Source organism: Pseudorasbora parva, chromosome 9 (assembly GCF_024679245.1).
Source record: "Pseudorasbora parva isolate DD20220531a chromosome 9, ASM2467924v1, whole genome shotgun sequence".
NCBI lineage: Eukaryota > Metazoa > Chordata > Actinopteri > Cypriniformes > Gobionidae > Pseudorasbora > Pseudorasbora parva.
This window is the reverse complement of record NC_090180.1, coordinates 15,385,732-15,405,375: the sequence shown is the minus strand read 5'-3', so window position 1 is coordinate 15,405,375 and position 19,644 is coordinate 15,385,732. Positions and strand designations below refer to the sequence as shown.

The 19,644-nt window shown below is 38.4% G+C and overlaps 1 protein-coding gene across 4 annotated transcripts in view; it reads left to right on the top strand.

The window, feature by feature from the left end:
* Positions 1-19,644, top strand: part of ssbp3a (single stranded DNA binding protein 3a) — a 53,093-nt gene that overhangs the window by 27,455 nt on the left and 5,994 nt on the right. For 2 of the 4 annotated variants that reach the window (XM_067454087.1, XM_067454086.1), the window contains exons 5-9: positions 16,643-16,732; positions 18,455-18,529; positions 18,698-18,757; positions 18,852-18,906; positions 19,049-19,122. In XM_067454087.1, the coding sequence (XP_067310188.1) occupies positions 16,643-16,732; positions 18,455-18,529; positions 18,698-18,757; positions 18,852-18,906; positions 19,049-19,122 (354 nt within the window). The remainder of the gene's footprint in view (positions 1-16,642; positions 16,733-18,454; positions 18,530-18,697; positions 18,758-18,851; positions 18,907-19,048; positions 19,123-19,644) is intronic. The other 2 variants (XM_067454089.1, XM_067454088.1) reach the window with 1 other exon arrangement.

The following is a 19,644-nucleotide window of genomic DNA, read 5'->3' as shown; positions in this document are numbered from 1 at the left end:
GGCTTCACAAATGCTTTGCTGCATACCTCGGTTGTAACGAGAAGTTATTTCAGTCAAAGTTGCTCTTCTATCAGCTTGAATTAGTCGGCCCATTCTCCTCTGACCTCTAGCATCAACAAGGCATTTTCGCCCACATGACTGCCGCATACTGTATGTTTTTCCTTTTCACATCATTCTTTGTAAACCCTAGAAATGGTTGTGTGTGAAATCCCAGTAACTGAGCAGATTGTGAAATAATTAGGCCGGCCCGTCTGGCACCAACAACCATGCCACGCTCAAAATGCTTAAATCACCTGAGTGTACTTTGTATATACTAATCACTATTTCCATAATTCCCTTTAATGTTAGAGGCACAGTATGTAAGTTTCACCAGTAGGTTGCTTATTCAAAATGATAACAAAGACATAGCTTGATGATGCAGTGATGAAGAATGGTGTGTCCAGTTTAGACATGCCAATTTTCGGTAATGCGATATATCATGGTAATGAATATTTTCGCGAAGTGCCTCATCAGGAGACACGCTAGATTCTATAGGTGGCATGCTACCAATTCCTACTGCTTCGGGGTCCTGCATCACAGCCAGTGTGCAGGCTAACTGATCTGGGCGTGTAGCCTTTGGTGAGTTTTGTAATGGACACCAAAACGGATGTAATTTGCACGTTAACTTTCTGACAGCAGAGGGCGCTGATGGAACTGCAGAATGCATCGGTTACCCCGGAATCCCCGCAAACAAACCAGCTGCGCTAGTGAATTTTTTTTAAATGCTCCAAACAGCCATTAATTTGTAATCTCAATGTTGTTCATTACAGCACCAAATACTTAGTACTGAAAGACTTAATAGGATATTTATTTTCAAACTTAAACATTTTTATATTTTAATCTGAAGTCTACATGCCCTAACTACATGCCCTAATGATTAGAAATTTTCAGATTATTTGTTATTGTTCAGTAAAACTTTAAGACATACGATTTAAGACATTATTACCAACTGACAATGAAAAATACTTATTAACTTATAGTAACTTATATTGTTACTGTTTAATAACATTACTAAAATCAAAATAACTTATTTAATGGACCTAAGATAAAACTAACGATGATCAGTTTCTTAACTAACATTAACAAAAACATAATACTTTCTGTAACAAATGTAGCTATTGCTTAATCTTAGTTAATGCATTAAATAATGAGACCTTATTGTAATGTTAACTGTTGTTGTTTGTAGCCTAATTCTGTTGAACTTGAATCGGTTTGAAAAATGTTTGGTGCATTGTATTAGCCTACTGTATTTAAACATTCTTATTTTTGTTATTACAAAAAGAGTTCTTAAAGCTGTTATACTATGACAACACTTATTTACAAACAACTTATTTAAACATTGTGAGAATAGCATATACAGTGATAAAAGCTTCAGCAATTAATCACAGCATGAAACTGGATACTGGCACATGTCTAGTCCAGCTTCACAGCCATTTTCACTTTATGGGTTTTGGTCTTTAGTGAAAGAACTCGCAGCAAACGATAATGAATAATTATGGTTCATCACGATTGTGCAAAACAAACAACTTTGGCTTGCTAGATGCTACCATAGATTGTTGGCTTTGATGCGTCAGCTACTACCTCCAAAGTTGTTTTTAATGGTCTCTACCAGGTTTCTACTGACAGTTTAGACATAAGGTGGTCATTGACAGGCGATGCTTAGACATGGACTGTGTTACTGGCAGATTTCTCTGGATTTAACTTGTCAGTTTTGATTTCAGTGTGACTTTAGGTGCTTTACTCAAAAGCATGCTGATAAGAGATTGCACCTTTTGGTTTGAAGCTGCAACTTTATTAGGTTAAACCATTCCTTTACCCAACTTTGGAGTAGGGGTTTCAAAGACTAGTCAACTTTTAATTCTCTGCCGCGCCCGTGACACTTTAAGCTTAACATCGACTAGTCACTGATCATGTCCTATCTGGTGTTTACACGCACCCTCATAATTTGATTTATAATGGGATTTTGGCAATATTTTGTTTAAACTTTACCTCATGTAAAAGCAAAAATTCAATCAAACTAATGCTATTCAGGCACATCATTTTAGTAAGCATAATCATATTAAATCAGGGGTGTCCAAACCAAGCTCCTGGAGAGCTACCATCCTGCAGATTTCAGTTCCAACACTGCTCCAACACACCTGTCTGTATTTATCTAGCACCCTGAACACCACGATTAGCTGGTTCAGGTGTGTTTGATTCAGGTTGGAGCTAAAATCTGCAGGACGGTAGCTCTCCAGGACCAGGGTTGGACACCCCTGTAATGAATGATGTGGTATAATTGCAATAAACTGGCATGTAAACCCCTCAATCACATTACCACTCTGACCAAAGTGCGCATGTGCGTGAATGTACACAGATGCTGTGTTGTTCACATAACTTCATGAATGAACTCCATGACATTATTCTGAACTTTTCTCTTCTCCAATTCGATATACTCAGTCAACACATCTCGCTGTTTCATATCTTCATCCAGACGGCACAAAGAACGCAACGACAGCGTTGGCAAACCTGGAATTGTGATGTTCATCACAACGCTGAATAATATCCAGTACACCCATTAATATGTTCTCTGAATTTAACATAAGTAGGTTAAAACAATGTGTGGTAACATGCATACTGTATGCCTATCTGAGTGCAGTGTGACCATATTTTTAGAAAATAATAAGAATAATGAAAATGACATATAAACTGGAGTGAAGAGTTCTGCTCAAGTCTGTAAACATCTTACTGCAATTAAGACCTTATTATTAGAAATAGTAGAATTTAAAAATATAATATATAGAATTTGCATGCTGGAACATCAGAACCACGCTAGACTCAGGTGACAGCACTCGACCTGAGCGACGGTCTGCTTTAATTGCGTGGCTAGCAACACGTCACACTTTTCAGTGTGTATGGCCCGACTCTCCAGGCAGATCCCGCAGACAAAGATAAGTTTTACTCCAATCTATGCAGGCTTCTCTGAGATGTCACAGCTGATGACAAGATTGTCATCCTTGGCGACTTTAACGCCAGAGTGGGAAGAGTCTCAGAAACCTGGAAAGGTGTACTTGGAAGGCATGGTGTGGGCAGCTGCAATGATAATGGACACTTGTTACTCAAACTCTGCGCTAAACAGCAGCTCTCCATTACCAACACCCTCTTCCAGAAGAAAGACAGTCTGAAGACAACCTGGATGCCCCCTTGGTCAAAACACTAGCGTTTCATGAACTACATCCTTGTGTGCCAGCGCGACTTTAAGGATGTCCATAACACCAGGGTGATGCCCAGTGCCGTGTGTTACCCGCAGACCACCGCCTTGTCCGGCTGCAAAATTAAATTCCACTTTAAACCTAAACCAAGGAAAGGTGGCCCCCCGAGGAAGAACCCACGGTCTGCAGCCTTCAGTCTGCCGCAATCAGAGCAGTTTTCCAGGAGACCCTACGGTCTAGGCTAGAGGAACCCATCTGCCTAGCTGACCCACCTCCAGGTCCAGAAGTGATAAGGGACCGCATCAAAACTGCTTTTCTGCAAACTGCATGAAGCAAAACAGGGACTTCGAGGAGAACAACTTAGAAGTCCAGGAGCTGCTGTCAAGGAAGGGTTCAGCACACAAGGCGCACCTGGCCCAACTGTCCTGTCCCCCCCCCCAAAAAACAGCCTTCCACCTGGAATGCAGCACCCTCCAGTGCAAACTTCGAGAGATTCAAAACGAGTGGTGGACCAATCTTGCAGTAAAGACTCACTTTTGTGCTTATACTGGTGTCTACAGAGGGTTCTATGAATCTCTAAAAGCAGTATATGGTCCCTCGTACCAAACCCTGAGCCCCCTGTAGAGTGCAGACAGGAAGAAATTGCACACTGAAAAGCGCTCTATCCTTAACCGCTGGTCTGAACACCACACCCTTTACAATGCTAGCTACTCAGTCCAAGAACTAGCGATTGACCGCATCCTACAACAACCAGTGAAAACTAAACTGGATGTGGCACCAACATTTCAAAAGACTGATCAAGCCATTAAACAGCTGAAGAGTGGAAAAGCTGCACTTGATGCCATCCCTCCTGAGTTATGGAAAAAGTGGAGGCCCAGCACTGCACACCAAACTCCACAAATTCTTTGTCTGCTGCTGGGAGCAGGGAAAACTTCCTCATGATCTCTGTGATGCAGTCATCATCACTCTGTACATCCAACTGTTTAAATTATTGGGGCATAACTCTTCTACCCATCGCCGGCAAAATCCTTGCAAGGGTATTGCTGAATCGACTGGTACCCGTGATTGCAGAAGATCACCTTTCAGAGACACAATGTGGCTTCAGAGCCAATTGGGGTACCACAGACATGGTGTTCGTCCTGAGGCAGATTCAGGAAAAGTGCCGGGAACTAAAATAAAGTGTTGTACGTCAACTTTGTGGACCTGACAAAAGCATTCGACAATGTGAGCAGACAGGGACTTTGGAAAATTCTGCAAAAACTAGGCTACCCACCAAAATTCCTGACTATGATAATCCAGCTTCACGAAGATCAGCTTGGACAAATCAGATACAGTAATGGCCTATCGCAGCCCTTTACTATTACAAACAGTGTGAAACAGGGCTGTGTTCTTGCTCCGACATTCACCATTTTGTTTAGCATGATGCTCCAGCAAACCACAGAGCACCTCGACAACGCTGATGGCATATACATCCGCTTTCGTCTCGATGGAAGCGTGTTCAACCTGAGGTGTCTGCAGGCCCACAAAAAGACCAAGGAGCTACTGATCCGGAAACTGCTGTTTGCTGTTGATGCCTACTTGCTCACACAGAGGCGGCTATGCAGCAAATCACATATGATTTTGCAAAAACTGCTCAGATCTTCAGCCTTGAAGTCAGCTTGAAGACTGAAGTTCTACTAGCCTGCACCACTAAAAGAGCACCATCCGCCAAGCATCTCTATTGAACAAACAAAACTGAAGGTTGTCCGCCGCTTTAGCTACTTGGGGTGCGTGATCTCGTCTGACGCCAGGATTGACATAAAGTTGACAACAGGCTGGCCAAGTCAAACAGGGCATTAGCAGGTTAAAAAAGCATGTCTCGAACAACAAAAACCTAAAAAAAGACACAAGTCAGTTTATATAAAGCTGTTGTGCTAAACACCCTCCTGTATGGCGCGGAGTCCTGGGTCACGTACCATCATCACCTGAGACTCCTCGAGCGTTTCCACCAGTGCTGCCTTTGCACAATCCTCAACCTTTCTTGGAGTGACTTCATCGCCAACTATGAAGTCCTTGAGTCAGCGAAGGTCTTTAGCATTGAGGCCATGGTCCTTTAAGGTACAGCTTCGCTGGGCAGGGCACATTTCCAGGATGGAGAACCACCACCTACCAAAGATCGTGCTGTACGGGGAGTTATCCTCTGGTTACCGAAACATTGGGGCACCATGAAAGCGGTATAAAGACTCCCTGAACAAGTCCCTCACTGCTTGCTGCATTGATCACCATCAGTGGGCAACACAAGCAGCTGATCACGACTCCTGGAGGTGCACAGTCCATCAGGCCACCTCCCTCTTTGAAGTTACCCATAGAGCCACTATAGAGGACACAGTGAAAAAAAGGAAAATCGTGTCCCCCTTATACCCATCATGGACCAGCCTTAACCTGCAGCTGCTGTGGCAGGACCTGCCTGTCAGCAGGCCATGTCAGCCACAGCGTGCCTGTAGCAGACTTGGATGTCCATCTTAAATCTTTGTTCACAAAGTGAAGCCATGATGATGATGATTAGAAATAATCAAATTATTGGTGCACATGTAAAGGTAGTCATTGTTGGAAACTTTTGGGATAATCCACACAAGTCAACAAAATATATAACGTTGTTCTAGTAGTTTTTGGATATTTTAATGCAAAAATCGTACATGTTGTGCCTTTAATAGTTGATGCTCTTTTTATAGTATATATCACAACCAGGGCACATTATTTACAGTTAATATTTTTGTAAATTCTGCATTATAGTTATATAAAAAATTAAAATGTATGTTTTATGTAATTTTTATTTTTACAAAACCCATCAAAAAAGTAGTGAATGAGGAGATGATTTAAATAATAATGCATTTCATTCTTTTAAAGATAAGGTACATCTTCAAAATAAAGTATGCACATAGCATTTTACTGAGTCTCATCATAAATATTTTCCCAGTTATTAAAAGGCTTTTATTTTACCTCTAAGAGTGAAAGGATTGAATTTTTGTTACACAAAAACCTGTACTACGAATAGTGAAATAAGAGATTGTGTAAGTGGTATTCCTGGTATTGCGACTGGTATGGGCACATTCCATGTTCAGTGGACCTTTACAGTGCTTCCACATCTTACGTATGCTTCCTGTGTTATACAGCATACAAGTTCTGTATCATTAATCCATAGCTATTCTGTGTCATATTTTCAAGGTCACGGAGCCTTCTGGCTTTACCACTTGAGCTCACTCATCTTTTCAAATATCCTACATACGTGCCACCAAGGCGATCGAGTACCTCTTAGCCTGGGATCAAATGAATATATTAGTTTTCACAATCATCTAGCCGGATGGATATTTTGTGTACTGAGGTCAGAGCCAGGCCAGGATTTTCATGTAATGATGGTCGCAGAATATGAAGTGCGGTGTTGCCTGTCTGTGGTGCAGGCCTGCTGTCTCAAGTGCCATCTAATGTGTGTCGCCTGAGCTCCATCACACCCATATCAGACAATTTGTTAGACGGAGCATTAGAAGGCAATATTATGACCATCGCATCCAAGTGAGAATGACTAGAAGCAGGAAACAGGACGCTTGGCAGTTGGCTGGTGCTTTAATCTGATGGGTGTTGCTGTAGGCGTGTTCTGAGATCCCCACTGGGGCTTGTGATGGACTGATAAGTGAGATTGACTCAGGAAGTCAGTTATCTGCCTCGGGGAGAACAGTGATCAAGACTTGTGCTGTATATCATTTAGTCAAACAACTTGGCTAACTTTTAAATATTACATTAGAAACTTTTTTGAAATCCATAATGTCTTCATTTCTAGACTAAATTTAAATGAGTCATCAAGGCAAACTGCACAAATCAATAATTTCATATTTAGCGCTATTGTTTACTTGGCAGTCAGTGCGAGTTCTTCACTGTCTGTCAGTCGATTTTCATGATCAATGATAATATTGTGTCAACTCTGTGATAGTCAGTCTGAGTCGGATGATCAGATGGGTTGAATGACCTTAGATTTTTTTAAGTTGATATTTATACGATTAGAGTCGAGTTGATGATGAGATAAGGTACTGCCCACAATGCTAACATCTTATTTTAAATTTTACCAGGCTGCATATCTCTACAAATAGTGAAGCTGTGGGTTTTAGTTACTAAGAAATATGTGCTAGAACTTTTCATTTTCTGAGCTATTTTATTGATAAATGACAGAACAAGGTTGACAATACATTTCTGCGCTACTGAATGTATGCAAGCTACTGTGTGTCCTTTACAGTGGTGCAGCGCATAAGTTTAGACTGGCAATTAACTAACTTGTACAATAAGCTGTTTAAAATCTGCATTTACCCGAGCATCCCAAACATATTTTGTGGAGAGCTCTTACGGCCGTTTCACACCGCAAGCGTGAGCGGCGCGTGAGCAGCGCGTATTTTTTTCGGCGCCCATGTTAATCAATGAGTGCATTCACACCGGGAGCAGGAGCAGCACGTGAGCGTCAAGCAGGAGCGTCGCGTGAGCAGCAGTGAAGCGGGGGTTTCGGCTGCGAGCCTATTTTTGCTGCGCTGCTGACGCTTCTGACGCTCAATTAAAGTGAAAGCACACTTTTAAAGGACAAAATAAATGTGATTTCACACAAAAAGTGCCTAAAATGCACACAGGAAGCACGTGTAGTGAATTTGAACAATAACTGGAGTATGTCAGAGAAGAAAACGAAGAATAAAAATATCTGTGGAAGATTTTAGCAATTTAAACTTGTTTTGATTATTGAGTTTGGGTGAAAGTATGGTTATGATTATAAAAAATAAAGTAAACTAGCCAGAAAATATAACAAACTTTCGTTTAGTTTAGTATTTAATACTCAGACAGGTAAAGGCTCTCGGTCTGCAGCTGCAGTCACGGTGCAAAGCGAAAGCACACTTTTGATGGACAAAATAAATATAATATCACCCCAGCTAACAATTTTAGGTTATAAGAACGTTTCCCTAACGTTCCCATTAAGTTCTAAAAACGTTTTTGAACGTTCTAGGAACGTTGAAATGTCCAGTTTGTGGAACGTTGTATTAACGTTCTCATTAGGTTCTAAGAACGTTAAATAACGTTCTAATAAGGGTGTGGAGTATGATCAAATAAAATATTCCTGTTTTCTCCTTTAATGTACTTGCTTTTGTTTATTGACATCTTATTCTTTCTTAAAAAAAGCTAAAACCACTTTTATAATTGACTTTTATATTTATATTACATTTATATTTAATACATAATTAGTTTACTAGATTTTTCTTCTGATTGTAAAAAAATAAATATATACACGAAAATAGCATTTAAGTGTCATTAAGTTGTCTCTGGATATACAAATTATGTATCTGAAGTTTGAGAAAAAAGCTGTATGACTAATTTGTAATGACTAATACTTTTTTTAATGTAGTAACGTTTTTAAAACGTTCCACTAACAATGTAAGAATAACGTTTTATAGCTAACGTTTTTAGAACGTTTCTCAATAGCAAATAACGTTGGCACAACGTTCTAATAACGTTACTGGAAGAACGTTTTTTGATAACTTTGAGAGAACTTTCAGATAACGTTAGCCAACGTTCTGAGAACGTTCCCTGTTAGCTGGGACAAAAGCGCTCAAAATGCAGAAAAAGAAAACGAAGAATAAAAATCATCTGTAGAAGATTTACCCATTTAAACTTGTTTTAATTATTCAGTTTGGGTGAAAGTATTATAAAAAGTAAAGTAAACTAGGCAGAAAATATAATAATTTATTTTAGTTTAGTATTTAATACTCAGACAGGTATAGGCTCTATCATTGTGGGAGCCGCTGCTGTGACGCTGCACCAACGCTTCCAGTGTGAATACACTCGCGCGTCTGCAGCTGCAGTCACGGTGTAGTTACGCTGAAGTGCAGCTCACGCGCTGCTCACGCTTGCGGTGTGAAACAGGCGTTAGAGTATGTATTTGTAATTTTATCTGTTGGAAATTGAGTGTAAAAGTGGACTTCAAAGATTTCTTATCCGGTTGCGCCCTCTATAGGCCTTGATCAGTGACTAGTCGATGTTGAGCTCAAAGCGTCATGACGGAGATTTAAACCTGACAAGTCTTTGAAACCCCTACTGCAAAGTTGGGTAAAGGAATGGTTTAACCTAATAATGTTGCAGCTTCAAACCTAGAAAGGGGTAATCTCTGATCTGCGTGCTTTTGAGTGAAGCACATAAAGTCACACTTAAATCAAAATGGACAATTGGAGAAAACTATTGCATTTTCAGGCTCACATCAACCCCAGGTTGCTCTAGGGCAGTGCTTCTTTGCATTTTTGACTCCAGGGCCTACTGTTGTTCACAACAATAGGCAAAGACCTTATGACTTTTCCAATTGTTCCCGTTTTACAGTGAGGAAAATAAGTATTTGAACACCCTGCTATTTGGCAAGTTGAAATCATGGAGGGGTCTGAAATTATAATCGTAGGTGCATGTCCACTGTGAGCGACATAATCTAAAAAATAAAATAAAAATCCAGAAATCACAATGTATGATTTTTTAATAATTTATTTGTATGATACAGCTGCAAATAAGTATTTGAACACCTGTCTATCAGCTAGATTTCTGACCCTCAAAGACCTGTTAGTCTGCCTTTAAAATGTCCACCTTCACTCCATTTATTTTCCTAAATTAGATGCACCTTTTTGAGGTTGTTAGCTGCATAAAGACACCTTTCCACCCCATACAATCAGTAAGAATCCAACTACTAAAATGGCCAAAACCAAAGAACTGTCCAGAGACAAAATTGTACATCTCCACAAGGCTGGAAAGGGTACAGGGAAATTGCCAAGCAGCTTGGTGAAAAAAGGTCCACTGTTGGAGCACTCATTAGAAAATGGAAGAAGTTAAACATGACTGTCCATCTCCCTCTCTCTGGGGCTCCATGCAAGATCTCACCTCGTGGGGTCTCAATGATCCAAAGAAAGGTGAGAAATCAGCCCCGAACTACATTGGAGGAGCTGGGACCAGTGTTTCCAAGGTTACTGTTGGTAATACACTAAGACGTCATGGTTTGAAATCATGCATGGCACGGAAGGTTCCCCGGCTTAAACCAGCACGTCTTAAGTTTGCCAATGACCATTTGGATGATCCAGAGGAGTTATGGGAGAAAGTCATGTGGTCAGATGGGACCAAAATAGAACTTTTTGGTCATTATTCCACTAAATGTGTTTGAAGGAAGAAGAATGATGAGTAAATAAATAAATAATTGCAAATAAATAATTGCAGCTCTTACTGTTCTCTAGTTGGTCAGCATTTGGCCACAATAAGATACAATATAGACCTGATTTTATTATTGAACTCATAAGATGCCAGTTAGTATCTACAAATGTGTCGTAGACACCATAATAACACTGGTGGTAAAGAGAACCACATGATGAATCAAAGTAGCTTTTTCCATAAGCTGAGGGAAATAATATAGTTACAGGTCCTTCTCAAAAAATTAGCATATTGTGATAAAGTTAATTATTTTCCATAATGTAATGATAAAAATTAAACTTTCATATATTTTAGATTCATTGCACTCCAACTGAAATAATTAAGGTCTTTTATTGTTTTAATACTGATGATTTTGGCATACAGCTCATGAAAACCTCATCTTAAAAAATTAGCATATCATGAAAAGGTTCTCTAAACGAGCTATTAACCTAATCATCTGAATCAACTAATTAACACCTGCAAAAGATTCCTGAGGCTTTTAAAACTCCCAGCCTGGTTCATTACTCAAAACCGCAATCATGGGTAAGAGTGCTGACCCGACCCTATCCAGAAGGCCATCATTGACACCCTCAAGCGAGAGGGTAAGACACAGAAAGAAATTTCTGAACGAATAGGCTGTTCCCAGAGTGCTGTATCAAGGCACCTCAGTGGGAAGTCTGTGGGAAGGAAAAAGTGTGGCAAAAAATGCTGCACAACGAGAAGAGGTGACCGGACCCTGAGGAAGATTGTGGAGAAGGACCGATTGCAGACCTTGGGGGACCTGGGGAAGCAGTGGACTGAGTCTGGAGGAGAAACATCCAGAGCCACCGTGCACAGGCGTGTGCAGGAAATGGGCTACAGGTGCCGCATTCCCCTGGTCAAGCCACTTTTGGGCTACAGAGAAGCAGCACTGGACTGTTGCTCAGTGGTCCAAAGTACTTTTTTCAGATGAAAGCAAATTTTGCATGTCATTCGGAAATCAAGGTGCCTGAGTCTGGAGGAAGACTGGGGAGAAGGAAATGCCAAAATGCCTGAAGTCCAGGGTCAAGTACCCACAGTCAGTGATGGTCTGGGGTGCCATGTCAGCTGCTGGTGTTGGTCCACTGTGTTTTATCAATGGCAGGGTCAATGCAGCTAGCTATCAGGAGATTTTGGAGTACTTCATGCTTCCATCTGCTGAAAAGCTTTATGGAGATGATTTTGTTTTTCAGCACAACCTGGTACCTGCTCACAGTGCCAAAACCACTGGTAAATTGTTTACTGACCATGGTATTACTGTGCTCAATTGCCCTGCCAACTCTCCTGACCTGAACCCCAGGAACGTGCACAGGATTTTTGAGGGGCAGTTGCTCTGACCTAAAAAATGAATCTAAAATATGTGAAAGTTTTATTTTTATCATTACATTATGGAAAATAATGAACTTTATGCAAAATTTTTGAGAAGGACCTGTATACTAATATATTAGTATAACTATATTAAAAACTAATATAGAAACTGCACACAATTTCATGCACACTAATAGAAACACCGTCATGGTAACACATAACACTAGAATAATGCAATAAACAAGTATTTAACAAAAGATGTAACAAAACCCTAATGTGCATAACTGATATTAAAACTGAAAAATAAATACACTAAAATGTATTTGAAATTAATTTATTTTATTTAAATTATACTTAAAGTCTGCTAAATTAGAACAACAAATGTTTTACTTGCTATACTTAATAAACTACATAATGTAGTGTAGTTATCCAGAAATAGTGCTGAGGTCCAACTGAAGATATATATAGTATATTTGATTGTGCTAAAAATGGAACTATTGCAACTACTTTATGTACACTTGACTACTAGACTACTATTCTTACTAAAAGTGATTTTAAACATTTTAGGCTTAATATTAAGAAATGTTCATTGTACAATAAAGAAGTACTCCAAATGAAGTTTACTTATAATATTTATACCAGTAAGTCTCAAGCAAGCGATATGTTAGTAAATATGTTCATTGATTTTTAGTATACTTAATATGAAATAAAAAAAAATTAAATAGTTTTTTTTTCACTAAGGAAAACTAAGAAACATAATTATTCAATTTAAAAACCCTTAAATGTGAAGGGCAATCTGGGAATGCCTGTTTAAAGCTTTGCGCTATGAATTATAAAATTATTCGTTTTGATCTTTTTACTTTATGCAGTATTTTACTGTAAAATTACACAATGTTAGATCTACATATTGGATCTACTGTAAACAAATTAAATAGTTTTTACTGTTAAAATTACAATAATTTTAAACCCTTTGGTGGTTTCTTTGGGTTGTTCTGCATGGACATCACTCTTTTTCTGTCAGAATCCATTGGCAAATGCTTTTCTTTTAGGCAGTTTTCTCCAGAACTTTATTGTGGTTAAATATTTAATTTTCAGTCTTCGACTCTCTGTCTCATGTTTGTCTCTGTTGGATTTGGGTATTGATCCACAGATCTGTCACTTGTCCGACCTAATGCCGTTTTAAGACTTGATTCTTTTAGAGTTTGTTAATCTCTGTTTGTAGTATTTGGTCAGAGAGAACAACAGTGTTCACAAAGGAGATTCGTTTGGACTACTGAGGAAATGCCCTAAATTATATGTCCCTCTGGCCTAATTCAGGGATCTGAGCAGATTGTGAAGTGTTGAAAAACTGTTGCTAGAGCAATCCGTGTAAGTGTTTAGAGAGTCCCACATGAGGGTTTAAAGCGATATATTGATGCGTAGTCTTTCTGCCGCGCTGACTCCGTGAGGATCTTGATAAGCTGATTGTACACATCACAGAAAATGATTATAATATATAAGGCGTTTCAGTAAATACTGTAGTTGGTGGTCGTTGTAACCGTTAAGCTCCTGATAGATGTTGATTTTGAAGGCTCGATGCAGCAGTGTGCTGTAAAGCTCGGTGTCAGGCATGGATAATTCAATGTGAGTTTCAGCATTATCTTCACTGTCCAGTCGGAGCAGCCGGATCAAGATGATCTGCTTAGAGGGATTTCTGTGCAAGATGTCACCTCACCTGTCTTAAGTCTCTTAAGTCCTGACCTTTGTTGTAATCAGCTTTCACCCGCTGACCCAGAGCAGCAATAGTAACTGCGCAAAGGACTGAATTTGAGAGATCAAGCGACTCTGTGAAAGACGGAGAGCGAGTGATGAGCATTAATGCATCTTTCTCAGGTTTAATGCTCTACTTGACATATGCTGCTAAAGTCTCACTCATCCAGACTTTTGACAATCAACACGAAGCCTAGTCCACAAAGAGACGTCTGATTGGCTTAAGTGGTCAACCTCAGTTTTACATGACGTTTAGGGGCGGCTCACTGTGAAATCCGATATACCACATAATGCAATAAAGTGGTGGCACTTTCAAATAATGGAACAGACAACACAGGAGAAATTTGTGCAAAATGTGTAGACAAAAGTCAGACTAACATAAAAGACAAACTAAAAGTTTGAGGTTGGTAAGATATGTTTAAGTATTTTTGAAAAGTTTTTTATTTAATAAAAAATGAAGAAATATTATTACTTTTTTAAAATTATAGTTTTCTGTTAAAATTTTGTAAAATGTAACTGTTTTCATGTGATGTCAAAGCCGAATTTTCAGCATCATTACTCTTACAGTCTTCAGTGTAACACGATATTTCAGAAATTATTCTAATATGCTGTTTTGGTGCTCAAGAAACATTTATTACTATTATTATTATTATTATTATTATCAATGTTGAAAACAGTGGTGCTTAATATTTTTGTGGAAACTGTGATACATTTGTTTTTGTTTTTCAGGATTATTGAATGAATAGAAAGTTCAACAGAACAGCATATATTGGAAATAGACATTTTGATCAATTTTTCTTTTAAAAAATCTTACTGACCCCAAACTTTTAAAACATTTCGAATATATATATGTTTAATGTAGTATGCACTACAGGTTTACTCTGAAAAAAATTCAGGTCTCCAATTGAAAATTCTCTAGTGACTGATCACACCTAATTTTTTTTTAGTTGGCCAAATTGAATTTCTGTGAATTAAATTGCATCAATTCACAGAAATTTAATTTGGCCAACTGAAAAATTTGGATGAGATCAGTCACTAGAAAATTTTTCAATTGGAGACTTGAATTTTTTTTTACAGTGTAGAATTAAAATGTTTCCAAGGGTGATCTTCCCTAAATATTTTTTGTTAAAAGATATTGCTATGCCTGATTTGGCATTAAAATGCATTCAAAATTATTCTTCAAATAAATCTGCTTGGGCTGAAGTATTATTATAGTTTTATACTGTAATCAGATTAAAGGGGAATTATGAGATCATGCTATGACTTGCGGATATCTGTGCAGCTATGTTTGGATTGCATATGTAATGTTCCACATAAAACATAAATCAAGGAACTAGCATGCATTCTGAGTCTTTAAACTGTTAAAGAGTTGGTTTAAAAATGCTAAACATGGCCAAAGTTTAAAAAAAAAAATGGACATGTTTAAATTTGTGTTGGACATATGACATGGTATTTCAGTGACAAAAATGTCCCCTTCAGGTTTCTCACAAGTTTCGGAAAGTTATTTTTGTTGAGTATGAGCCCTGTATGAAGTCATAAAGGGCGGAAAATCCTTGTATGTACACTTCTCCCGAAAAAGCGGGCATACACACCAACCAGAGCAGGACAGAGGATTTGTAAGACATTGGATTTGTAGATCGTTGGTTGCAGACTGGCATAAAGGTGGTTTGACATTGGATAATCACCAAATTTAGGGACCGTATCTAAAGTTGCATATTTCCATTTCTATAACGGAATGACTTGCAGCATCAAAACCAACTGTAAAGTGTTCATTTAAATGTCAGCTATGACACACACCTTTTACATATTTGATAATTTTTCAAATAAACTGTTGAATCATGTGGAAATGTTTAAAATGAAATCACTACTGTATGGGAGCATATACAAAATATGACATACTTTAAAAGTCAATAGCATTTTAACAGAATAACTTTCAGTATCCAACTAAGTGTCAGCTATGATAGACACCTTTATAAAAAAAAAAACCTGATACACAAATGTTTTAATAAATGTAATATTTTATTTCTGTGTGCTAGACACTAGATAACTGCATGGCCAACATTTTTGGTAAATGTATGCAACTGTACTGTTTACTGTAAATGTTTATTAATGCACGTTTACAGATTTATTTGTATAGGGAGCACTTCCAGGCAATCCTTCGATCCTGTACAGTAGTGAAAAGCTTAAATATTGAGGCATGATTGAGACTACTAGATGAACACTTTGCATTTGGTTTGGATACTGTAAATCATTCAGTTTAAATGCTATTGAGCTTTAAATTATGGCATATTTTGTATATAATCCCATACAGTAGTGAAACGTATCAATATTTAGATATGATTTGACAGTTTATTTGAATAATAATCAACAAGGTTAAAGGTGTGCATCATAGCTGACACCTAGATTAACACTTTACAGTTGGTTTGGATACTGTAAGTTATTCTGTTCAAATGCTTTTGAAGTTAGAAATGTGTAGACCAATGACATATGTAACTTTCGAGACGGTCCCTAAATTTGTGAGTGTTGAACGGCCAACTTCAAACCAACTTTATGCTAGTTGCATGCGGTGAGTGAAACTACGTCAAATGTCTGTTTTGTTGGCAGTTGGCTCGTAGGTGCATGTAATTTAAACAACGCCATAAGTGGCGTAACTTTGTTTTAAAAAGTGGATGAGTGTGGGAAGTCAATGAAAGTCATGTTTTACGGGATAGTTTCATCCTTATCACATACATAGGTGGACCAGTGGTAGAGTTTTGTCTGAGGTTCGGTTCTGGGTTAGAATCCACCATCGTAGCTTATAGGCTTGTTTGTTTATTTGTTTGTCTTTCTCATTAAAACCAAATGTTCATCAGTGATTCTGAATCGAGCAGGGACACGTTTGTGTACATTTTATTTTGTGATTTAACCGGAACGAATAGAGAGTCTATGATGTGAATGTGATGATGACATGCATGCCTTTGACATGCAGTGACATTACCTTTATTTTAACCAATACTTTCTTAGGTAAGTAAGTGTAAGTTTACATACTGTAAAATAAAGTGCAACCAAAAAGTCTTACTGACACTAAACATATGAATCTCCATCATTGGACATGTTTTTTTCCCCTCTCATCACAGAGCGCTGCTGCAGCACCTAGTCCAGTCCTTGGCAACATGCCCCCTGCTGACGGGATGCCAGGTGGCCCCATGCCCCCCGGATTCTTTCAGGTGGGTCACTCCTCCTCATTCTTTAACCCTTCTCCATAAACCATCCGTAACCATCTAAATACAAGCCCTCAGGTGCACTGACACGTGCCGCCGGTTCACAGAGGAACCATTATGCCACGGTCTCTGGTCATCTGCCAAGCCTAGTGTCTGCAGGGAACCGGTCTGATTGCGACCATTAGCCGCTAATGGCAGGCAGGGTTATGTTCATTCCCCGCTCTGAGAGCAGGCTCGCTGTTGCCCTGCTGAGTAGTGCTAAATGTGTTTGTGGGATGCACCTTCAGCAGCGGAGTTAACACTTTATCACTCGGGAGTTTTCAGAGAGGGTGACTCAACAAAATATCTTAATGAGTTCTTGGAAAAGATTTATGGATGATATGATATGATGTTTATTATGACCTTATGGAAGGAAGCATTTGGAGAACTCTTTCTCAGACCAGATGGAGTCATGACCCTCCGAGGGCTTGCCGGGAACACTGCAAGGCTCAGATTCTCAGATACTGAGAGCTGCAGAACACAGAACTGGTTTATGCAAGTCTTGAAACATGCAGCACTGGTTATGCAGGAAAACTTGTGAAACAGTTGAGTGCCTTTGAGGTTGTTTGGACTACCCTTAAACCCCATTGCCATCTAGTGGTGACATTTATACACTATAAAAACATGTTCTTGATCATTATGCTTTTGCTTTTCAGTAAAAAAAAAAAATATATATATATACATATATATATATATATATATATATATATATATATATATATATATATATATATATATATATATATATATAATTATTTTTATTTTATTTATTTATTTGTTTATTTATTTTGATTTTTACTAAATATATTTTTTTATATAATATAATATAAACATCATTAACCTGATAAATTTACTTGAGAGGCAAAATTGCATAACATTATAACATAAGTAAGAGAGAAAAAAACAACAACAATCCAACAAAATTGAGTAGTAGGGAAATAAAAACTGTATACCACAACTTATATTCTCTGACTGTAATTTGCAATGCCTGTCAACCAAGCTGAATCAAGAATCAATTTAACAATACTGTAGTATAAGTAGAAATCTTTTGTGACTTATAATTGTCTAAAGGAAAATACTTCCCATTCATTGTTTGTGATGTCACAAGCTGCGCATTATTTTGTGTCAGATACAATATTTTGTTGGTAAATTTGTCGTTTGGTTGAAACCTGTCCAAATGATTCAAACGTCAACTCAAAAATTGTAACCATAACTATACAAGGTAAAATTAAATACCCAGACCTTAAATACTGGATCACTTGCACAGATAATAAATATGGGGTTTCTGTTCTCTATTATTGCCTTAATAATAATAAGAGTAATATTATAAACATTTAAAATCAGATATTTATTAATTGATCGATACTATGATTAATATTTTTGAACATTTGATTTTGATCCCATTTATGTGCAATTATCAGGTTTGATGCCACTTAATTTCCAGTGTAATTGTGTCTTGAAGCAAAACCAGTTAAGAATCAAGATTGATATCAGCTCCACATCAAACTAGTTCTGAGATTGTGCCCTTTGCTCTGTTCTCTTGATCTGCACCTGTCGCTTTCACCTGTCCCGTCTTTGACTTTGCTCTGTCTTTCTTTCTCTTGGCATTTCGCTGCTGGTACTATGGCAACCTCCTCTTGCTCTGCCCCTCCCCTCCCTCCATCCCTCCCCCACCTACCCGCTCTGCAGGGACCACCTGGTTCCCAAGCCTCCCCTCACGCTCAGCTACCTCCAAACTCTAACATGATGGGGGCGCACGGACAGGTAACAACACACATATCAATCTCTCTGCTGATATCGGTTATGCACACATTCTGATATGCTTTTGCTAAAATATTCCTGTTGTCTTCCCCCTCTCCCTGTCAGCTTTTGTATTGTTAAATGCTGTTACATTGTTTTGTTAAAACTGTATGTGACTGTTCCCTTCTCCAGCCTTTCATGTCTCCTCGCTATGCTGGAGGACCTCGGCCGCCCATCAGAATGGGTAACCCAGTAAGTCGCATTCGTGTTAAAAAAGTTTCAAACAACAACAGTGTTTATTAACTCTGACTTATTTTAGCACCGGACTGTCTCTGTTTTTTTTTAGCCTCCCGGTGGGCAGCCTTTGCCTCCGAATATGATGGACCCTACACGACCAACAGGTAAGACACTAATGAGATCAGTGTTTGTTGATGGTGAACTTCTCTACAAGTGCAAATGCAGCATTGTCATTTCATTGATTTTTGAATTTGAAGTGCATGTCTGTTAAATGTTTAATTTTTAATGATGTTATTATTTGCTCAGGCCATCCAAACTTGGCAACCATGCAGAGAATGAACACTCCCCGAGGAATGGGCCCAATGGGGCCAGGACCACAGGTCTGGATCTTATACTGTTATGCACGAAAACCTGAATATCTTTGCCCTACAACCCATCAATGAGTTTCTCGGCACTAGGACTGGTCTATATAGCTAAAACAACTGTATCTCAGTGTTTTTTAAATATTCAACTACTTGTATATTAAAAAAAATAGAAAACATATATACTTTTATACAGTAAGGAAACATTAAATTAACCAAAACCGAAATAGACACTTTCCTATTTGCCCTACCTTAAATTTAAATTCAGGACACAACTAGAATTTTTCCACAAAATCATTTGTGTGTGTGTATATATTGTCAGTATACAATGGATATCGCCCAGCCCTGCTCGTACACCAATTCTTTGAATGCATTTCTTGTGTTCTGAACCTAAATCAGTTCTCATTCAGCCCTTGTTCAGCCTCCATGCATTCACAGTCTTTACTAAAACAATAATCTTCTTTCATATTAGCCATAATCCTTATGTTCAGCTTGTTTTCCTCTAAACTAACCGTGTCCTTGTTCTCTCCTCTCTCGTGG